This window comes from Podarcis melisellensis (assembly GCF_964234715.1).
Source record: "Podarcis melisellensis genome assembly, chromosome: 3".
Classification (NCBI taxonomy): Eukaryota; Metazoa; Chordata; class Lepidosauria; order Squamata; family Lacertidae; genus Podarcis; species Podarcis melisellensis.
This window is the reverse complement of record NC_138530.1, coordinates 95,490,761-95,512,554: the sequence shown is the minus strand read 5'-3', so window position 1 is coordinate 95,512,554 and position 21,794 is coordinate 95,490,761. Positions and strand designations below refer to the sequence as shown.

The 21,794-nt window shown below is 42.3% G+C and overlaps 2 protein-coding genes across 3 annotated transcripts in view; one reads left to right on the top strand and one right to left on the bottom strand.

Moving 5' to 3' along the window:
• TRAPPC12 (trafficking protein particle complex subunit 12) overlaps positions 1-21,794 on the top strand; it is a gene marked incomplete at its 5' end in the record, with an annotated part of 224,703 nt that overhangs the window by 92,572 nt on the left and 110,337 nt on the right. The window lies entirely within an intron of this gene.
• The window catches only part of EIPR1 (EARP complex and GARP complex interacting protein 1), a 69,411-nt gene continuing 57,505 nt past the window's right edge, over positions 9,889-21,794 (bottom strand). For both annotated transcript variants that reach the window (XM_081906458.1, XM_081906459.1), the window contains one exon: positions 9,889-10,212. In XM_081906458.1, the coding sequence (XP_081762584.1) occupies positions 10,038-10,212 (175 nt within the window). In that variant the 3' untranslated portion in view covers positions 9,889-10,037. The remainder of the gene's footprint in view (positions 10,213-21,794) is intronic.

Sequence of the window (21,794 nt, the reverse complement as noted above, 5' to 3'; positions counted from 1 at the left end):
GGGAGTGGAGACGCTCATTTAGGTTCTCTCAGAAGGGCCACCATAGTTTGTTATTTAAATTTGGGGACGCACCAGATGTAACAGATTTGCGCGTAGGAGCTGGTTTACCACCAAATGCATATAAAGGAGAGTTATTTAAAGTCTCATGTTTGAGAATTATGCTTAAGTTGACATTGTATCTCTTATTAAAAGGGATGCCAGGCTCATGTTTGTCATAGAATCAGAGAATTGTAGAGCTGGAATGGACCCTAGTCCAACCCCTTGCAATACAATGTCAGGAAGACCTTCCTTTTTAATTCCTCGTTTAGGGGCTCTCTCTAGTTATTCAGCTGCTTACGGACAGTCATTTTGCAAAGATTCCATCAGTCTCAAAGCCGTACAGCAAACCATATTCTCTAATACAAAGACCATGTATATAAAACAGAGTAAAAAAAAGCTAGCATCAAGGATAAAAAACACACAATAAAGCAAGTTATAAGAAAAATAAGCAATAAAACTAAGGGTAAAAAGAAGACAAGATAAATAATAAAACTATCCTCAAATCAGGGCATCACCATGACAATTTATAGCTATCTGTGCAAGTACTTTTGCACAGTTTCTTGCCAGGAGACATTTATAAGCCACAAAATATGTCAGTATTTTACATAAGATTATCTTATTTGGATCTTCAGTGCAATCTCAATAAAATGGTATCCGGAAACTTAAAATGAGGTCCCAAGTACAAAGGACAAAATAAGATGTGATTGTGCAGGATCTTCTGTTTCAGCAGTGCCACAAAGACATCTGCACTGAGGAGCTGGAGGAGTCGAGTGATGCTTAGTGGGAGGGGAAATTCTCTCTCTGCACCTGCTCAAGGGCACTTCTGTGTATTCTTACTTCAGATTTCCCAGAAATAAGTCATAACACTGGGCGCAGGTGTCAGAAACCGTTGCTCAGTGGCAGAGTTCATTCACGGCATTGCCAGCCAGAGCTGGGGAAGACTGCAGCCTGGGACCCAGGAGAGTCACTGCTGGTGGTATTAAAGTAGATGGTCCAACTTGCGTAACAAGTCAGCATCTTCCTTTCCTATGACCCTGACACCAAACCTTCCTCAATAAATTAGCAACAATAAACAACTTGGTGTTTATGTCACAGTACCTCAGAGGGTTCGAGACACTTCACATGCATCGCCTATTTGTGATCTTACAACAACCCTGTTGCCAGGGGTAATGGGAGTTGTAGTTCAACAACATCTGGAGGCTGTCCTGCATCTTAAGAAAACATGCCCTACAAAAACAAACCTTCCGTTTACAAAATGCCCAGGGTCCCAAGATGTCAAAACAAGACGCCTGTGCTCTGTGGCATCGTTCAAGGTACAGCAGCAGCAAGGCCTGATTCACGCTCACGTACGGCTCTTAACATAAAAGGGGTTTTGCACCAGAGAGAAATTCGGACTTTAGAAGACACACTGCATGCTTTTCGTTCAGCTTTCCTATAGGTTCTAAAGGGCCCTTTCAAGAGAGCCATTTGCACTACATACTGTTCAGAAGGAGCGCTTGAAGAATTATCAGCAGCGGCCAAGACCCTGCTTAAGATTAGCTGCGGAGGAGGGAAGGCAATGCCGGCACGCACAAAGGCAGGAGGCCAAGTTCAGGGAAACTCAATTGCAGCTAACAAGAATCCCATCACTCCATGCAAGTGAAATGTTCATCGGCCTTTCAAGGCAGGAATACACAGTAGTATGGGTACTCCGGATATAACATATCCCCCCCCCAAAAAAACGGGGGGAGACCACCCTCCACCAAACCCAACAGTACTGTCCAGCTAATGAATGGCAATAAAATCACTCCCATAAGAATTTTGACATTAATTTTTTAACGGACACTAATTAACGCAACCTTCGCTTGGTTCCAGTGCTGTGCTCTGTGTCAAGGATGCATCGGCTTGTGTCCAATGTTGTCTTGCCTTTTCTGTGATTTCCTGATCCTTCGCAGCAATCTCTCTCTCTCTTTTTAATTATCAAAAGAAAAAGGTTATACAAAATTCTACAAAAAATACATTGCTGTCTATATACAATTATAGATCACTGTTGAACAAAGAGCCATACAATAAAACCAAAGTAAATAATGTCCAAATTATTAGCCACTTGTCTGTTTGTGTAATGTGTGCACAAGACAACGTAATCTTTGTCACTGGATTGTACTTCAGACCTTCTCAGTGTGGGAAATGAGCAATTTCTACATTGCCATTATACATTGTTTGGTTTCGGTTGTTATTTACATCAATTGTATGTATTACAATCAAAAAAATCTGGAGAAAGTTAAGGACACCTAACTTTCGCACATTACCATTCGTCACACACACACTGCAGCTTGGGGGTAATAATAATAATATTTTTATTATTTATACCCCACCCATTTGGTTAAGTTTCCCCAGCTACCCTGGGAGGCTTACAGTATATATAAAAACACGGTAAAACATCAAACAACAAAAACTTTGGACGATAGAATGGTAGACGTACATATGTGAAACAGCTAATAACCAAACAACTGAGAGAAGAGGCTGTAGCTCAGTGTTCTTCTTCTTCTTTGGCGATCACTTGTAGCTGAGAAAGGTTGTTTTCCACAAACACTGGTTTAACAGTGAGTCCGTACATGACTGTGGAGGCCAATTCTGGATCCACATGTCCTTCCACAGTGGGGACATAGGTTTCTAGGTGGAAATTGATCATGGTGTGGGTTTGCCAAACATGCCTTCCTCTTAGCACATTTCTTCTTTTTGTCCTGAGTTTGAGCATCTTCAAAGCCCATGACACTCTTGGTAAAGGCTGTTCTCCAATTGGAGCGCTCACAGGCCAGTATTTCCCAGTTCTCAGTGTTTATACGACATTTTTTATTAGATTTGCACAGTCCAACAAAGTTGATGTTGAAGAATAATTGCATCTACTGTACCTTGCATGTGAAGATCCCAAGTCCAAACTCTGGCATCTCCATTATTGAGGTGCAGAGTTTATTATATTTAGAAGGGTTGTTTGCTGCACCCGTTAAAGGACTTCGTGACTTCTATTGAAGGTTTGGGGCTGTGAATATCTCTCACACAATCACAATGATTTCTTAGGCCCAGAACGACTACAATTGGCAAAGCCATGTTCTCTTCCTTCGCCAGACTGCTCAGGTCCGCTTCAGCAGCCTGCCTATAGAGGGAAGCATGCTAATGAACGGTACACTATCAGACTCCCCACCACCACCACCCCAGCCCAGATCAAGTCTTTATTTACAGCTTGTTATGCGTTAACAGAGAATTTTATGAAAATGATATATAGATGATATCTGACACCGAGTAAACTAGCAAAAAAACATATAAATCAGAACCAGACAAATGTTGGAAGTGCAAAGAAATGGTAGGTACATTCTGCCAAATGTGGTGGGCATGTAAATTGGCTAAGAGCTTCTGGGAGATGGTATATTACGAAACAAAAAAAAATGTTTAAAAGGTCATATATATATATACATACACACACAAACACACACACACATATATATATATATATACACAGTGGTACCTCGGGTTACATATGCTTCAGGTTACATACGCTTCAGGTTACAGACTCCGCTAACCCAGAAATAGTGCTTCAGATTAAGAACTTTGCTTCAGGATGAGAACAGAAATCGTGCTTTGGTGGTGCGGCAGCAGCAGGAGGCCCCATTAGGTAAAGTGGTGCTTCAGGTTAAGAACAGTTTCAGGTTAACGAATTAAGTACTTAACCCGAGGTACCACTGTATATACACCAGAAGCCTTCCTCTTGGGAATAACTGAGTCAGATATCCCAATAGATGAAAGGAATCTGTTTCTCTGTGCAACTACAGCAGCCTGTGTGGCATAGGCCCAGAAATGGAGGGAGGGAAGAGTACCAACCAAGAAGTGGCAGACGAAAACAATGGAATATGCAGAATTGGTGAGTCTAAGCAACAGAATAAGGGATCAAGAGGAAAGGGTATTCAAGGAAGATTGGAAAACGTTTGTAGAATATTAGAAGAATCATTGTAAACGAGTTTAAAAAGTAGCAGGATTAAATTCAGCAGTAAAAAATTACGCTGAGATAAAATGAGAAAAGGAAAAACACAGAGTAATTAGAATATGCAGCAGTAAGGAGTAGTCAGAAGGAACCATGGAAGGGGGGGGAAGGGAAGTCGGTGTTTAATTTAACATTCTGCTTTGTATTTGTGATTATGAAAAAAAAAATCATAAATATATTTATTTAAGTCTTTATCCAAAGCGAGAGCTCAAAAGCATGAAATTACCGGAAATCGTTATAAGCACAGTTGCAACTTTTTAAATGTCAAAAGTGTTAGGAAATCTCTTGAAATCTGATGGAAAGCATTTGAAAAACTTGTCACGATAAGTAGCCATTCACTTTCTCAGTCCCCATGCACACCAGTGCCCTCTAGCAGCCCAAATTCGTCTAGCTAGCCATTCTGTAAGGTGAGCTAGGACTAGTTTGCCTGCTCCTTCCACTCTCCCCTTCTCACGGGGTTTTTCGTTCATTGCCTGCAATTCCCCTTTGCCTTTTTAAACCCCATTTTCCGTCCATTTTGTGTGCGTGTTCCCCATTTCCACTTCCCAAGCTGATGCTTCCCCGGTCCTGTCATTTCCAATTCACTTCTCGTTCTGTATTTGTCAGTCTCCCCTTTACCTTTCTCTTCTCCTTTGTCTTTTTCTCATTTTCCAGAACTCCTCCGTGTCATTTTCTTCTCACTTCACTGGTTCTCCCCCTGACTAAACCAGCAGGTGGAATGAGAGCAGAAGCAGTGTGCAAATTGATATGGAAAGTTATCTGTGGCTTACAGTTCAGCAGCCTCCTCAGCCGCAGCTTTTCTGCTAATCAGGAGGGACGCTCGTCCCTTCAAGTCCACTTTCTTCATTTTGGGCCACCTCACAAAGGGAACAGATCCGAGCACCGCCTTGGGAGTGTTGCAAGAACTTTCGGCAAAAGCATCTATACTGGCCCATCACTCCCTAGAGTAAGGCACATACAACATTTTCATCCAAAACCAAGCTAAATGCTGTGTTTTCTGTAGAGGACCAGGGCTGGGCAACTGTTAGTCTACAGCCAGATCCAGCCCAGAGCAAGGAAGCGGGAAGGGTTCTAACTGCTATCAAGCCCACTGTCTCAAGGAAGAGCTGTGTGGCAGGAGCTGCCCTACCTCCTGGAATGGATGTTGCCACCAGCTCTGCTCCTAGATTTAATCAGGGATGGGTACTTCTGGAGAGGAACTGCCAGAACTGTCACTGACACTGGCTGCAGCTTTCAGAAATTTTGCTTGAGCTTGCTTTTCCTCCTCCCTCCTCCTCCCTTTTCCTCGTGTGTCTTAACTTTGTGAGTCTGAAGGCAGAAACAGTCTTCGGCCGCTGTGATTTCTAGATTTTCTAACGTACATAAAAATGTAAGGCTGTCATCGCGCAGCACCCATTGGGTTTGCATGGTGTCAGGGAGGGGGACAAAAGAAAAGGCAGGCTGCACAGCAGTACAGTGGTACCTCGGGTTAAGAACTTAATTCGTTCCGGAGGTCCGTTCTTAATCTGAAACTGTTCTTAACCTGAAGCACCACTTTAGTTAATGGGGCCTCCCGCTGCCACCGCCACCACACGATTTCTGTTCTCATCCTGAAGCAAAGTTCTTAACCTGAGGTACTATTTCTGGGTTAGCGGAGTCTGTAACCTGAAGTGTCTGTAATCTGAAGCGTCTGTAACCTGAGGTACCACTGTATAGGCTGCAGCATGGGAATGAGAGGGAAAGGACACTGACAGAGAAAAGTGGCGGCTTAAATGGATGGAAACTGAGAGATGGAAAACTGTGATTTTGAACTGCATCTCTCTTCTCTCCCCCACCCCCAACACAGTGGGCATGTTCTTCCCTCAGGCAACAGGGTCAATAGATTCTGATGTCGATCTTCCCTCACCCCTTCTTCCCTGGCAGGGAGGGGAGTGCAATTTTGGGATCTGCCTCAGGTGCCAAAATGTCATGGGCTGGCTCTGCTCTTCAGCCTAACTCAAGTGATTTGGCTACCCCAGCAAGTCTTCCACCGCCAAGGCACCTTGCTTTCCTTTCAGGACTTCCTTCTTCTTCGTAAACCTTCTGTCTTCCTCTTCTGGCCATCCACCATGAACACCAAGCACCAAACAACATGGATTGACCCCGACAGACATGCCTGCTATATGTTGAACTTCCAGAGCTAGTTTGTGAACTGACTGGGCTTTCTTTCTTTCTCTCTTTCTTCCTTCCTTCCTTCCTTCCTTCCTTCCTTCCTTCCTTCCTTCCTTCCTTCCTTCCTTCCTTCCTTCCCTCCCTAACCTTAACAGCCAGGTTCCTCACCACCACCACTTCAGATCAGAACACACCCATTTTCATTAACCAAAACGTCAGCTTTATTAACAAGCACAAATAACATAGAAAGGTATGTTCCTCCCTGCATTGTAACACCTTTTGCTTCTGGGTGTGCACACAACCTCCTAATTAAATGTTTAAGAGCAAAAATAAGTTGTGTTTCTTAACAAGCACAAAGAAATAGAAGTCCATGGAGTAAACAGAGAAATGTTAAGTTTTAAGCTTTAGCATTTAGGCTTAGTGTTCATTTTAAAGCACACACAGACATGCAGTTTTGGGCAGACTTTGCATCAAGGACTAAACCTAAGTTAAGTAAATAAATACAACATGGTTCCTTTCCTTTCTATTTCATTATATGATAGTACGGAATACAAACATCACACTATGCTTGTAATTATATGTAATAGGTTTCTTAATGGTGCAGGGGGTGGAAAAGCCTGAAGTGCCAACGCGAAAGCCGAATTCCCTCAATGGCACCCATCTAATGGCGCTCCTCTTTTAATTCTTCATTTATGCAGTAAACATCTCAAAAGCCAAATGCAAAATATTAGGAGTATGGGGGGGGGTACGCGCGCATGTTTTAAAAAAGTGAACACTATTCTATTCTTTTCTATCTTTCATCTGACGGAAAATGACTGTTCCCTGGATATGCAAATACACCAGTGCTCAGTATTTTCAAAGCTGCTTTACTTCTTTACACTTAGTTTGTTAAATGAAAATAGTCCCAAGGCATGGTCTGAAGATGCATTGATGCTGTAACATTGCTGAAGCTTCACATGCTATGACTGGGTTTGGGAATCCTGGATAGAATACTGCTGGGGCAGCAGTAGCGCAGTGGTCAGTTTCGAAGCGCAAGGGCTCACAATGTTTGCACCAACAGTCACACCCAAAAGGAAAGCCTGTAGCCATATTCCCCAGGTGAATCGAAAACTGCAGGCAGCTGCATTGACCCATCAAACAACCACATGCTTCCCTAAGACACAGCAATACATGACGCCCAATTTATTAGGATGAACCAACAGTCACAGAATAGTAAGCTGCAAGAGTTGGCGTATTAGACTTAAGGAGGCCTTCTTTTTAAGGTGGATGGAATATATGCACAAAGAATGAAAAAGACCATTAGCACAGGAAAGAGGGAGCACCAAACCATGCTTTAGCACACAAAACTATGGTTTGTCGTAATGTCTAAACCAACACTGTCTGGCAAAATATGGTTTGCCAGTGGCCAACAAATGAGGATTTGAATCTGGGAGTCTGAAGCTGGTTTGAAAAATAGTTTCATTAAATTGTCATATGATTATAGATCTGAACTCATGGTTTGGGATGGTCCTTAACCCTTAGAGGCCACTGTCTGGCTTAGCATCCAGAAATTCTCATGGAAGGTATGAGGAGGAAGGAAATCACAAAATATATATATATACTTTGCCTATAAATCTGGACCAAAAAACATGGTCTAAGAGTCTAGACTCTGGTTAGTGCAACCACAATTTATTTATATCTGAACAAACCCCATGCCATAATTTCAGCATGATTCCATTTCACTCAACACAGGAAGTTGCCTTATCTGTCCATCAAACCCAATACTGTCTACTCGGACTGGCAGCAGCTCTGGCAAAGGTACTGCATTTCATCTGCTTCTTGAGCCTACCATCCATGTGGACAGTTGAAGGTACAGTGATAAACTGGGGTCCAGGCTCTATGGGATTGTTTGATCATAGGGGGATCCTCAGTCCAGCTTCTTGCCAGCAAATTAGTTCTATAACCCTATTACCATATCTACCAATAGTATTGTTTTCAATATATGAAGGGTACCTCACTCCTTCCGCGCGAGTCCATAGTGAAATTAGCTAAGACAGATAACTTTTAACAGGTAAAATCAATTCAACCGTGCAAAGCTTAGGTATGTTAAAGTGAAAATAAAACTCACCAACTTTCTTTTTTAAACCCACTATTTCAAAACTCATTTCTTCATTAGCAAAGGTTTATTGCTGAAGCCAAGGAGAGCTCACGCTGTCCGCTCATATGAAGCATCTGCTTGATCAGGTATGAAATGGACGTGATACCACTCTTGAAGGGAAAGCTCCAAGGGCGATGGCTAATCTTTCAGGAAGTGCAGGAATTATTGAAATAGAGGCAGAAAAATACCAACCATGGACCGTATGAATCTGTACTTATTAGTCGGTCAAGAATAAAATCCAGCTTTGGGGTGTGTGTTTTTAATGGGCTTTTCCTGTCCACCTCCCTTTTCCCAGGCCCTACAAATACAATTTTGTAATATCATTACATACTGGGAACAGCATACACACATGGAAAATCACATTTCGATCCCGCTGCTGGGTAGAGACAAAGGTTAGGAATAGGCAGGCCCTTGCAACAGAAGCCAAAGCTGTCACTATAGCAACAGCAGGAATTATGGATCCATATTCATCTTCCCCTCCCAAAGGTAGTGGAATTATTTCCTAGGTCTTGTGGCCCCTGCACTTCCTGTTGTGCAATAACTGAAACATTTCAACGTAACACAGATCATAGAATCATAGAATCTTATCTAGCCCAAACCCCTGCAATGCAGGAATCTCAACTAAAGCATCAATGATGGCCATCCAACCTCTGCTTAAAAACCTCCAAGGAAGGAGAGTCCATAACCTCCCGAAGGAGTCCAAGGCAGAAGGAGATAGGATCTGCCCATGCGATGCCCACCTGGTGGAAACTCTAGCTCACATGGCCCTTAAATGTAAAATGTATGATGATCTCAGTCAACAATTTCTAGACCATCTATGTATTCCAACATGGAAACCAGAGACAGAGGTTATACGCTTCTTATTACAGGGGAGGGACCAGGAGCTCACCAAGACAGTAGCTAAGTTCCTCTATTGGTTTTTTTGTTGCCGAAGTATGCTACAGGATCCTGTCCTTGCTGGAGACCCACAGATATGAAATAGATTGTGATGCCAATAAAGGTTTGATGATGATAATGAGTCCATTTCACTGTCAAACAGCTCTTACTGTCAGAAAGTTCTTCCTGGTGTTCAGTCAGAATCTCCTTTCTTGTAACTTGAAGCCAGTGTTTCGAGCCCAACCCTCCAGAGCCAGGAGAAAACAAGCTTGCTCCATCTTCCATGTGGGAGCCCTTGAGATATTTGAAGAAGGCTATCATATCTGCGGATGGCTCAGCCACACTGTACTGACTAAACTAAAGTTTAGTATTAAAGGCAAACACAACCTATGTCTATTTAAGAGACAGAAATGTTTTAAGACACGATTTGGTTCAACCACAAACCTCCACTATGGAAACACTTAAGTGAAACTGAAATAGTCTACTTTGGTGTGAGTGTATTGGCAATATTCCATTTGTTTCCCTAAATATTAAAAAAAAAATAGGTAGATGCTCCCTTTGGGTTCAACTAATTCATATAGGACAACAGAGACCATACAAGGAAATTGGATAGCAATAGTCTCTTCATTTGTGTGTGTGTGTGTGTGTGTGTAATGTCAGCTGCAAAACAAGAAAAACAGTTTTTAAAAAGTGATTTTCATAGCAGTTCTTTTAATTTTCAAATATTTACACTAGAGGGAAAAGGGTTGATATTCCTTTCATGACACTTATTTGAGAAATGGAGTATTTCCAATTATCAGCCAATATTGAGATAATGAAGCTGAAGAAATGTGAACAGATTTATAACAGTATGTGGTATTTAAGAGCTCTGGGAACTCTGTTAATAACAAGCCGTCCATCATAACTTAACGAGGCAAATAGCCATGGGTCGGCTGAAGACCATTCCACCGCATAGACACTGTCTTCATGTTCTTCGTAGGTAGCTATTATGCTGTCCTGAAGTGGTTCTTTAATCCTAGAATTTAAAAAGAGGAAAAGGAAAAAAAGCAAGTGATTGGAGCAACTCTGAAATATAAAGAGGAGTGTGTGAGTGTGTGTGTGTGTGTTGTAAAGCTCCTCCTCAATTGTGCAGGTTTAGGGCGGGAGAAGAAGCTAGAGGAACAAATTTAGCAGAAATAATGTTATACTCATAACACCTGAGGAGTTGTTGCAGATGTCTTCACATCAATTTTCCAGTGATGCTACACACACACACGGCCACTCTTAACTACAGAATGATGAGCGTACCTACGAGAGCTAAGATGTTAGTATCTGCCTGTCTTGAGAGGCAATGGAAAGCACCTCCAACCACTGTGTTAGCAGCACCAAGTTATAAGGGTCTGGGCTAGACCAGTAGTGGCCAAACTTGGCCCTCCAGCTGTTTTGGGACTACAATGACCATCATCCCTGACCACTTGTCCTGTTAGCAAGGGATGATGGGAGTTGTAGTCCAAAACAGCTGGAGGGCCACTTTTGGCCACCACTGGGCTAGACGATAAGGAGTGGTGGGAGGCTCCAGCTGGAACACCCCAAAAAAATGCCTCAGAAGAGGAAGGCTCAGAGCCAGGGAAGTGGTGGTAGGACACTGATGACAGTACAGAGGATTGGGGGGGGGGAGAGGCACAGATGGTCAATTCTGGCAACTGATTTACTGGGGTAACTTACTTGCCCCATAAGTTTCTCTGTTTGTATTCTATTTCCTTGAATAAAAAATCAACTTTACTGCTCGTCTCTGGGTCTCCATGCTGACCTGCAGCTGAACCAGCCCTGACTTCCCCAGGGCACAAGCCTGGGAGGTGTGTAAGGAGCTAAGAGCTGGCTAACACATTCATTAAGGAAGATCACAGCAAATCAGCTTTTCTTTCTCTCCTTCTCCTCAACCCACTTTTCTCTCTTTCTGGAAAACATTGTTTTAAAAAGTTCCCAAGTTGCGGCTCTGAAAGAGCTAAAATACAGGGTATTTTAGTGTTCCTTCCTTCCACAGAAGATGTTCAAACATGGCTGTTGTGGTCACCAACAGGTCAATACCAGGTGATGTGAAGTTCACCTGACCTGCACAATTAGTCAAGAGAAAAACTGGAGGTGTTCACTGGCTGCCACACTGGCAAATAACGTTGGTACCCTGAAACTAAGGCTAAGGAATGAATATAGGTATTTTCATTACGAGATGCAGAAAATATGATGAAGAGGATATTGGGATGGAACGTCAAGACTAAGACATTCTCATGAAGCTAACAGAGCAAAATATATTAGGAAGTGGATACTGTATTTTCATTTACTTGGGATGTTATAGAAGTGCCCTCTCAAGCAAAAATGTGGAAGACAGAGTACGTATGTGGATTTTTAGCACAGAATACCCAGTTACATATTGTACAGAAGGAATTATTATTATATGATTTGCTTATTATATGATTTGCGCCAAGGGAGTGGGCTCCTGCTCTCGGCCTGTGTAGCCCATTGCTCAGCAACATTATTATTTAATAAATTTATATACCGCCCTACACACGCAGGTCTCAGGGCAGTTCATAGGATAAAATCAGAATATATAAACACAGAATGCATAAATTTAAATCAGTTTCTACAACAAAGAGGATGGATAAAGAGAACCCAAGGCAACCTTGCAGCTAGTTCGCCTTGAGAATAAAAACAATTCCTGAACATGCAGGACTCTTACTTGATCAGGGTGTCAGAGGGGGAGGAGGGACAGCAGGACTGGGACTGTCCTCCTGCTGGGTAGCAAGGGCAACCTGACTCCTCTGTATTGGAGTCTGCACTCACACAGTGACTCTCAGCCTGTCCTAGAATGGCCTCTTCTTCTGACCCCTGCTTGATCACTCATACCTCCTGCTTCTTGCTCTTTCCACCTTGTCCCTTCCCCATACTGCTCTCCGGTGTCCCACCACCACCATCCGGGTCTAAGTCACCTTCTGTGTCATCCTGGGGGGGGGGGAGCTAGGGCTCTAGGGCAGGGGGTGCCCACCTCATTCAGCCAGCCAGTCCCTGACATAACTCAACATCCTGTTTGTGCTGCTAGAAGGCGTTAGGAGCTAGAATGGCTGCTTAGTCAGCCACGACAGCCAAGTGGCAAATGGAAGGTTAAAACTGAAATCACATCCCTATTGCTGAACACTGGCAAAGCTAGAACATTTGGCATCAAGAACCAAATAAAATAATCCCAATGTTGTAGCTATGGAAGTGAGAGCTGGATCATAAAGAAGGCTGATCGCCGAAGAATTGATGCTTTTGAATTATGGTGCTGGAGGAGACTCTTGAGAGTCCCATGGACTGCAAGAAGATCCAACCTATCCATTCTTAAGGAAATCAGCCCTGAGTGTTCACTGGAAGGACAGATCATGAAGCTGAGGCTCCAGTACTTTGGCTACCTCATGAGAAGAGAAGACTCCCTGGAAAAGACCCTGATGTTGGGAAAGATGGAGGGCAGAAGGAGAAGGGGATGACAGAGGATGAGATGGTTGGATAGTGTTCTCGAAGCTACCAGCATGAGTCTGACCAAACTGCAGGAGGCAGTGGAAGACAGGAGTGCCTGGTGTGCTCTGGTCCATGGGGTCACGAAGAGTCAGACACAACTAAATGACTAAACAACAAGTAGCTATGCAACAAAACAAGGAGCAGCATGAATGTTAAGTATGCATGTGAGAGAAAATCAGTTATGCTTTTTAAAAAATATATACTTTTTCTTTTCTTTTCCTGGAGGCTACGTCTATTTAGTCTCCCACACACACCATTTCCAGATCTGCTCTTCAGCAGACGCACCTGGCTGATGTGAAAAGTTGGTCACGTCCCCAGACGGCAATGTGCCTCGCGCGGTGCTCACCCACTTATCTCAGACTCCATTATCCCAGAGATTTCAGACGTCTCCGAATAAGCAAGGGAGCAATGGATGGCACACGCCCCTATCAGGGGACATGGCCGACTTTCAGTTAACCAGGAGCTCGGGTTAACCTAGAGTTCGATAAACAGGCAACAAAGGAAGCCGCTGGCTTGCCCCCCACTTCCTTCAGGCCAGGTGCAATCCACAATTGGATGCACGAATGTTTTGTGTAACAATTAAACAATTAAGTCGCGGAGAGATGTATGCTAAAGAATGATATACCGCCTTAGCAGAGAGATCACGGTTGTGCATTATCTGCTCCACTCGGCTATTTATAGTCCTCTCAAATTGTTCTGTCTTTTGCTGAATCTCCCTTTGGGGATTAAAGTATGCTGGTAGCAGGCAGAATGGAGAAGAAGTCTCTCCCCGCCCCTTTCTTTCTTTCTTTCTTTCTTTCTTTCTTTCTTTCTTTCTTTCTTTCTTTCTTTCTTTCTTTCTTTAAGTGATGACCACACAAGACTGCACTTCAGGAAGACACAAAGGGCTTATTTTCTGCCAAATGTTGCCTAAGCTTCCGAACCTCGCTGCTGATGGAACAGAGTGGCAACCTATGATTTTTCTCTTGGCGGAACGATAATGGCATGCAAATAAGCCTGACGAAAAGTTTATTTAAGAAACTGCAAAACAGGGACAGGGCAATCAGAGTTTCCCCTTCTGGCACCGCAATGCATAACACCTTTAAGGTGTTAAAGCCCTAAACAGCCTCGGCCCAGTATACCTGAAGGAGCGTCTCTACCACCATCGTTCTGCCCGGACGCTGAGGTCCAGCGCCAAGGGCCTTCTGGCAGTTTCCTCATTGCGAGAAGCAAAGCTAGAGGGGAACCAGGCAGAGGGCCTTCTCGGTAGTTGTGCCCGCCCCGTGGAACGCCCTCCCATTAGATGTCAAAGAGATAAACAACTACCTGACATTTAGAAGACATCTGAAGGCATCAGGGAAGTTTTTAATGTGTGAAATTTTAATGTATTTTTAATCTTTGTTGGAAGCCGCCCAGAGTGGCTGAGGAAACCCAGACAGATGGGCGGGGTACAAATATTATTATTATTATTATTATTATTATTATTATTATTATTATTATTATTATTATTATGCAGTAATATGCTACTTGAATGACAAGCCCGAGGAAGCTCTACCAGCCTTACCAGGAATTGCATCTGTATCCCACCCTTTCTTGGGCCACAGGTGACCATGGTGGATGGTGGTAGGTAGGCTCAAGATTTCATACCAACAGTAGACAAAGTTTTATATATATGAGGGGCTATCTAGAGATGGTGGGAGGGTTGCAAGGGACTACTGGGAGGAAGAGGAAATTGCCAAAAATTACTTTCCTATCATTTCCTCTGACCGAAGTCTTACTGTCTGCTAAGCAAGACAATTAGATGCAAACCCACAGCTAATGTTCAGTGGAGGATAAGATTATCCAAGGCCTTGTCTATTTCTTTCTTTAAAGAAAAAAAACAAAACAAAAAAATTAAGCCAGTAGTCAAATATTGGAATACATATTTTACCTCACCTTTTCATCCATGAAAATCCTCAATAAGGTCATCTATCATATGTCAACTCAGTAAACTAAACAAAAAACAACGCTTCAAACTATTCAGGCTTTATTCATAAGCAGATGTACTGAGCCCTTGATAATTTCAGTTGCCTTTCAGCATCTTTTTCAACTTTTTTTTAAAGATAAATGACCATAAATGCACACTGTATTCTATACTGTATGTGCCCATATGAGAGATTTATAAAACATTACAATGCTTGCTCACTGCTGGAGGGTAGTTTCTTTAAGAAAAAATACACACACCTTGAAATGAGATAAACTGTGTTTTTCTGATTCTGCCATGCAAGTCATCATAGAAAAATATATATTTGGAGACCAACATTTATACTGTTCTCTCAATAGGCAAGGATGATTTGACAGTTTCCTGAATGATATTATACGAGTGCACACAAATAGCATATTAAAATATTCCTCAAGTTAAAATATTTATCATATTTATTTTATAGGAGTTACTCTGCAGTTGTAAGTGTTTGCAACTTGAGTTCTGCAATGCTTCAAAGACTGTTTTCAGATTATGACCAGATGCAGACTCCATGGCTGCGCCATCAAAAAACTTTTTGCTCCCTGCTCTTGCTGTTTATCATCTAGCCCGATGAAGAGTCCTGAAGAACTCAGAAGTTTGCACATTATTTTCTGACATATTGGTTGGCCTATTAAAGATTTGAACTGAATGAGAATTAATAAACAACAACAGCGCACCAATGAACAGGGACCTAATTCCCATTTAAATAATGTTAAACTCCTTTAGTGCAACTTCGTCTCATATGGCACACAAGTAAGTGTGGCATTTCATACGCAATTCTTGATCTAGGTGACGTTTTAGAACTATGCCTAAACAGAGAGCAGTTGGCAAAACACGTTGTCTGCAAGCAATTGAGGGAGAGAAATTATTGTCCTTATCAGAAACAAACAAGGTGTCTCAGTTGGTCCATGCAAGTGTACTGTTGCTGATTGGCTAGCCCTGAATGTGAGTTGGGGTGTCTAGCCAATCAGCAACCACACCCTGAATAACACTGACTGAGACAACTGCCTAAACTGCCATCTCCTGTTGGTTTCTGTTAAGGACAGGAATCCACTTCCTCCCACAATTGCAACACAGTAGTGGACAGCAGTTTCAGCTGGAAAACTACCTAACTAGCCATTACTGTCATGTTAATCATGTTTTCCTGTTTACAGTGGTACCTCGGGTTAAGTGCTTAATTCGTTCCGGAGGTCCGTACTTAACCTGAAACTGTTCTTAACCTGAAGCACCACTTTAGCTAATGGGGCCTCCCGCTGCTGCCATGCCGCCGGAGCACGATTTCTGTTCTCACCCTGAAGCAAAGTTCTTAACCTGAAGCACTATTTCTGGGTTAGTGGAGTGTGTAACCTGAAGCGTATGTAACCTGAAGTGTATGTAACCCGAGGTATCACTGTATACTAATATTCTGCTTATATGATCCTGTTATAACTGTAAGCCTACACTATGCTATTTTTTTAATTAAAAAAATGTTAATAAAAGCTGGATTCTGCAACCTGCATAAGTTATCCAAGTTAAGGAAATCTGTATATTTGTATATCTGTATATCTGAAGGAGCGTCTCCGCATCCATCGTTCTACCTGGACACTGAGGTCCAGCGCCGAGGGCCTTTTGGCAGTTCCCTCACTGTGAGAAGCCAAATTACAGGGAACCAGGCAGAGGGCCTTCTCGGTAGTGGCACCCGCCCTGTGGAACCCCCTCCCACCAGATGTCAAAGAGAACAACAACTACCAGACTTTTAGAAGACATCTGAAGGCAGCCCTGTTTAGGGAAGCTTTTAATGTTTGATGCATTACTGTATTTTAATATTTTGTTGGAAGCTGCCCAGAGTGGCTGGGGAAGCCCAGCCAGATGGACAGGGTATAAATAAATTATTATTATTATTATTATTATTATTATTATTATTATTATTATTATTATTATTATTATTATTTCATTCTGCTTCTGGTAATATTGGGAAGGGGGAAAGAACTACAGTATTGCCACCACCCACACTTCAGGGTCCTGGATTTCACAGTGTATTAAGGTCTAGAAACTTGTTTCAGGTTGTTGTTTTTTTAAACCAGCTTGAGGTTCTCAGCATACTGAATAGAAGTGTGTGTACTTAAAACCTTAATAAATATTATTTTTTAAAAAAATAGAAGTGTGTGTGTTTCCTGCATGGAATCGGACACTATGTGAATAAAGGAACTGCTAGTGTGTTGATATGGAGATTCTTTATCACAGAAATAATGAACAACCTTTGGGGGAGAGCTGGCCTTCTCAACCACGGGAGTCACAACTTCATTCTCTCTGTGTCTAATCTCCTTTCACAGAGTTGTTACGAGGATAAAATGTAGCAAAACCCACAAATGCTCTTATCTGCGTTGAGAAGATGCTGAACTGCATTGCTAGATTGCCTAGAAAGCTAATGTAAACTGGGTGCTTGACTACACCAGAGAACTGAACAGCTGTGGCTCTTGCATTTGTAGAGCAAGTATTTTAACTGGATCATTTAACAAGCGGTTCATTGCCACGTACGAGGCCCATGCAACTCCCAAAAAAGTTACGCCAAACAAAATCTTCAGGCAGTAACCTGAAGAATCATCTCTTTCCTGCTTCTGAAGAAGTTGAGATTTTCAATCTGATCCATAAAAGGCATGAACATCGGAATATTCAAATTAAACACATGTCAAATCACATCCTACTCCTAATTCTAGTTTGATTGCAGCACTACAATATACTATATGTTGATATTTAAGTCAATCCTATTCTGAAAAGACTTGCAGGGAATACCTTTTATTCCATTAAATGCAACAAAATCTCACAGTGCAAAGCGGTCCGGTTCAGTTTTCCGGTTGTTTTCCAGGGTTCGGCCCTGAACCTGGATGTCCAGGTTTTGGTTGTGTTCAGGAATGCATTGGCAGAGCTAAACTTAGTGCAACAACTTAGCCTGTTCCTGGAGATGCCAGATTTGGCCATGGCATCCCATGTCCCACTTATATGTCATTTAGACTGCCATAATACACTTCACTCGGAGCTACCTTTAGGGACTGCCTGGAAACTGCAACTGGTTCGTAATGCTGCAGCCAGACTTTTGACAATACTGGTGATAGGAAACTTGCGATTCCCATGTTAAAAACCTTCGCTGGCAGGATTTCAGAAGGAGAAGTCAAAGTTAGAAACAGAATTATTGGAGCCCAATACTAAGATGCTGTCTAGAATGTATAATTTGTTGCTGAAATGGAACACACAGGATGAAACAGTAAAATCAGCGATGATTAAATGGGCACAAGACATTGGTCATGAGATTATGTTGGCAGACTGGGAAAGGTTATGGAACACAGACATTAAGTTTACGGCATGTAGTGCCTTAAAAGAGAATATAATGAAAATGATCTATAGGTGGTACATGACCCCAACCAGGCTAGCAAGGATATATCATTTGCCCAATAATAATTGCTGGAAATGTAATGAATGTGAAGGAACCTTTTATCACCTTTGGTGGACCTGCCCAAAGATTAAGGCCTACTGGGAGATGATCTATAATGAAATTAAGAAAATCCTTAAGTGGACATTTGTTAAGAAACCGGAGGCTTTTCTCTTGGGCATGGTCGGCCAAACGGTACCAAGGGAAGACAGAACATTCTTCATGTATGCAACCACGGCAGCAAGAATTCTACTGGCAAAGTATTGGAAGACTCAAGAACTACCTACTCTGGAAGAATGGCAAATCAAGGTGACAGAATTTATGGGACTGGCTGAGATGACCGGCAGGATCCGTGACCAGAGGACAGAGACGGTGGAAGAGGACTGGAGGAAGTTTAAAATCTATCTTAAGAATTGTTGTAAAATTTTGGAATGTTAAAATGTCAAAAGGTATGAGATATAGAATTATAGCGGTTAAATTTGAAATATGAGAAAAACTTAAGGAAAAAGAGTTTTGAAATTGATCAAAGATTTGCTAAGAACTAACATTTTAAAACTAAGGATGCAGTGAAGGGGAGGTTTGGGGAAGTCACATTAGTGTTAGTTTGTGCTGTTTTGTTGTTGCTGTTTTTGTTTTGTATGTTTCTGTTATTGTCTATGTTGGTGAAAATGAATAAAAATATTTTAAAAAAATAAAATAAAAACCTTCGCTGGCTGACTGTCTGCTTCTGGGCACAATTCAAAGAGCTGGTTAGGATGTTCAAAGCCCAACACAACTTAAAACCCATGGATAATGGATTTTGGGGTATAACATTGAGTATGATGCCTGGGTAAAACTGTGGAATGAGAGTATAAAATTTACAGCATGTACCACCTTAAGAGAGAATATAATGAAAATGTTGTATCGCTGGTATTTGACACCTGTTAAACTGGTGAGAATGTACAGGATGAGTAGTAAGACACGTTGGAAATGCACAGATAAAGAAGGGGATTTTTATCACATGTGGTGGACATGTGAGAAAATGAAACAGTTTTGGGAACAGATTTATAACGAATTGAAAAAGATATTTAATACACTTTCCCGAAAAAGCCGGAAGCTTTCTTGCTAGGCTTGATGGGAGAGGAAATAGAAAAAGCAGATCAAAGGTTATTTATGTATGCTATGACTGCTGCCAGAACTTTGTTAGCCCAAAAATGGAAAGTACCAGAATTACCAACAATAGAGGAGTGGCAGACGAAGATGGTTGATTATGCGGAACTAGCAAAATTGACTTGTAGAATCCGAAATCAGGAGGAAGCAAAATTCCAAAAAGATTGGAATAAATTCATGGAGTACATAAATAATAACTGTAGAAATCTGAAGACTCTGGCAGGACTGAAATAAATCTTACGATGTAGATAGGGTTGGATACAACAAGAAACTGTGGAAAAGTAACTGACATAAGAAAACCTGTTGAAGGGAGGGAAGTCAATGCTCAGCAGAGTGTGGGGAAAGAATGTGGGTAAATGACTGTTGAATTTTATTGTATTTTGGTTGTTTGTATTAAATGAAACACCAATAAAAAGCATTTTAAAAAAAACAACAACACAACTTGGGGACGGAGTATTTGAAACATACGAGCCCACCGAGTTTTAAAAATAATTGGGGAATGCTTTTTGCGTGTGTCTTGCCAATACCTGGAGTGCAATTGGCAGGCAATCAAGAGAGGATTTTTTAAAAAGCAGCTACTCCAGACTCCAGGGTGTCTTCCTAAAGGAGGTCCACCTTGCCTCTTCTCTGGTGACCAAATAAACAAAACATGTTTATTTGATACATCATGAATTGCCTCATTTTATGTCTTCGGAATTACATATTTTACTGTCGCTGAACAAAATTTGGAGGAACAGTGGGCTACGAATGCCACAAATAACTAACTCTTCCATCAATGAATGGCTTAAAATCTGGGAGGGGCTGCAAAGCTCCCGGAGAACAGACTAAAAGATAAAAGATAAGAACTAGCTCCATCAGCTGGAGAGCTGGAATGGCTACAAGGAGGCAGCCAACATGAAAAGATGTTAAATGTCACCGCAGCAAAGATGATCCAAACGTTCAAGAAGAAAAGATGACTGCCTAGGAAGCTGCGCTTCTGAGAAAGAGTTAACGCTTAAGGGTGGATAATGAACCAAGCGTGTCAAAAATGCGATGCAGCAGCACAAAAGGCCAATGCTATTCTATTTGTGCAGCTATGACAGAAGCATTGCTTCCCAAGGCTGATAACATTGCTCCGCTTATCGCTAGTTAAGCATCATCTGAAGTACCGCAGTTTGGAGCGGCAGTTCAAGAAAGTGTTTGACAATTTGGAAAGGATTCACAGGGAAACCACAAGGATGACAACGGGTCTGTGGAAGGTAAACGACATGAAGAAAGTCTAAAGAAACTGAGCAGGTTTAGGATAGTGAGCAAGAAGGAGGTGGTGATGCAGCAGTAGATTTCCATTATTTAAAAGCCTATGAGAAATGAGAGGAGAACAATTGTTTACCATATCCATGGGTGAACAGGAGAGAAGTGGGGTGTTTAAAAATGGCAAGAGACCTGGGGGGTGGGGGGAAGAGTCCTATGCTATAAAAAAAAGTTCATATAAGCAGCAAGCTGGGCGATGCACAAGCCTCCTTCATGCATTCAAAATAACATGTGTGGGCACAAAGTGAATGCTCCACCCCCACGTGTGTGGCACTGTGGTCTAAAACACTGAGCCTCTTGGGCTTGCTGATCGGAAGGTTGGCGGTTCGAATCCACACAACAGGGTGAGCTCCCGCTGCTCTGTCCCAGCTTCTTCCATCCTAGCAGTTCAAAAGCACACCAGTGCGAGTAAATAAATAGGCACCGCTGTGGCGAGAAGGTAAACGGCGTTTCTGTGCACTCTGGCACTCGTCAACGGTGATCCGTTGCGCCAGAAACAGTTTAGTCATGCTGGCCACATGAAAGCTGTCTGTGGACAAATGCCGGCTCCCTCGGCCTGAAAAGCGAGTTGAGTGCCATACCCCATAGTCGCCTTTGACTGGACTTAACCATCCAGGGGTCCTTTACTCTTTCTTTCTTTTTAACCTCCACTCCCAACATCCCCATCCACTCTGCCCCCAAGCTTTCCATGCTAAGGGGAAAGGTCTGAAGGGAGGGTTGGCATGTGTGTAGCCAAACATGCTTAGAAGCCACACATGATGAGGAAGGCTGTATTATCAGCCAAATGCAGTTGGAAATCCTCTTCAGGCTTTCTTGCTCAGATAGAAAGGTTGGGATGGAGTGGGTGCACCACTGGAAACTGGGGGGGGGGGGTCACACACATGTCCCCCTACGCATTTTACATCTGCACATATTCTTTTGAAGAGATTAAGACGTCTATCGTTTTTATAGAACTGGGAGGAAACTATTAAATAGCTTAGAATGAAGCTTCTCCAAACAAACATTGCGTTTTGCTAATATTGTGTAGTTGCTAATAATACAGTCCGGAAGTGACACTCTCCATAAGTTGATCACACACACACACACACACACACACACTTGGGATGCATTAGTGACTTAAAATGGTAAATAGTCATAAGTGAAAGCTTCTGCTGGTGCCCTTCTCCAGTTCTAAACATGCACACCCATGCTACCCGAAAATCCCAGGAGTCCTCAGAGCAGTGCAAAAGGAAGCATCAGAAGC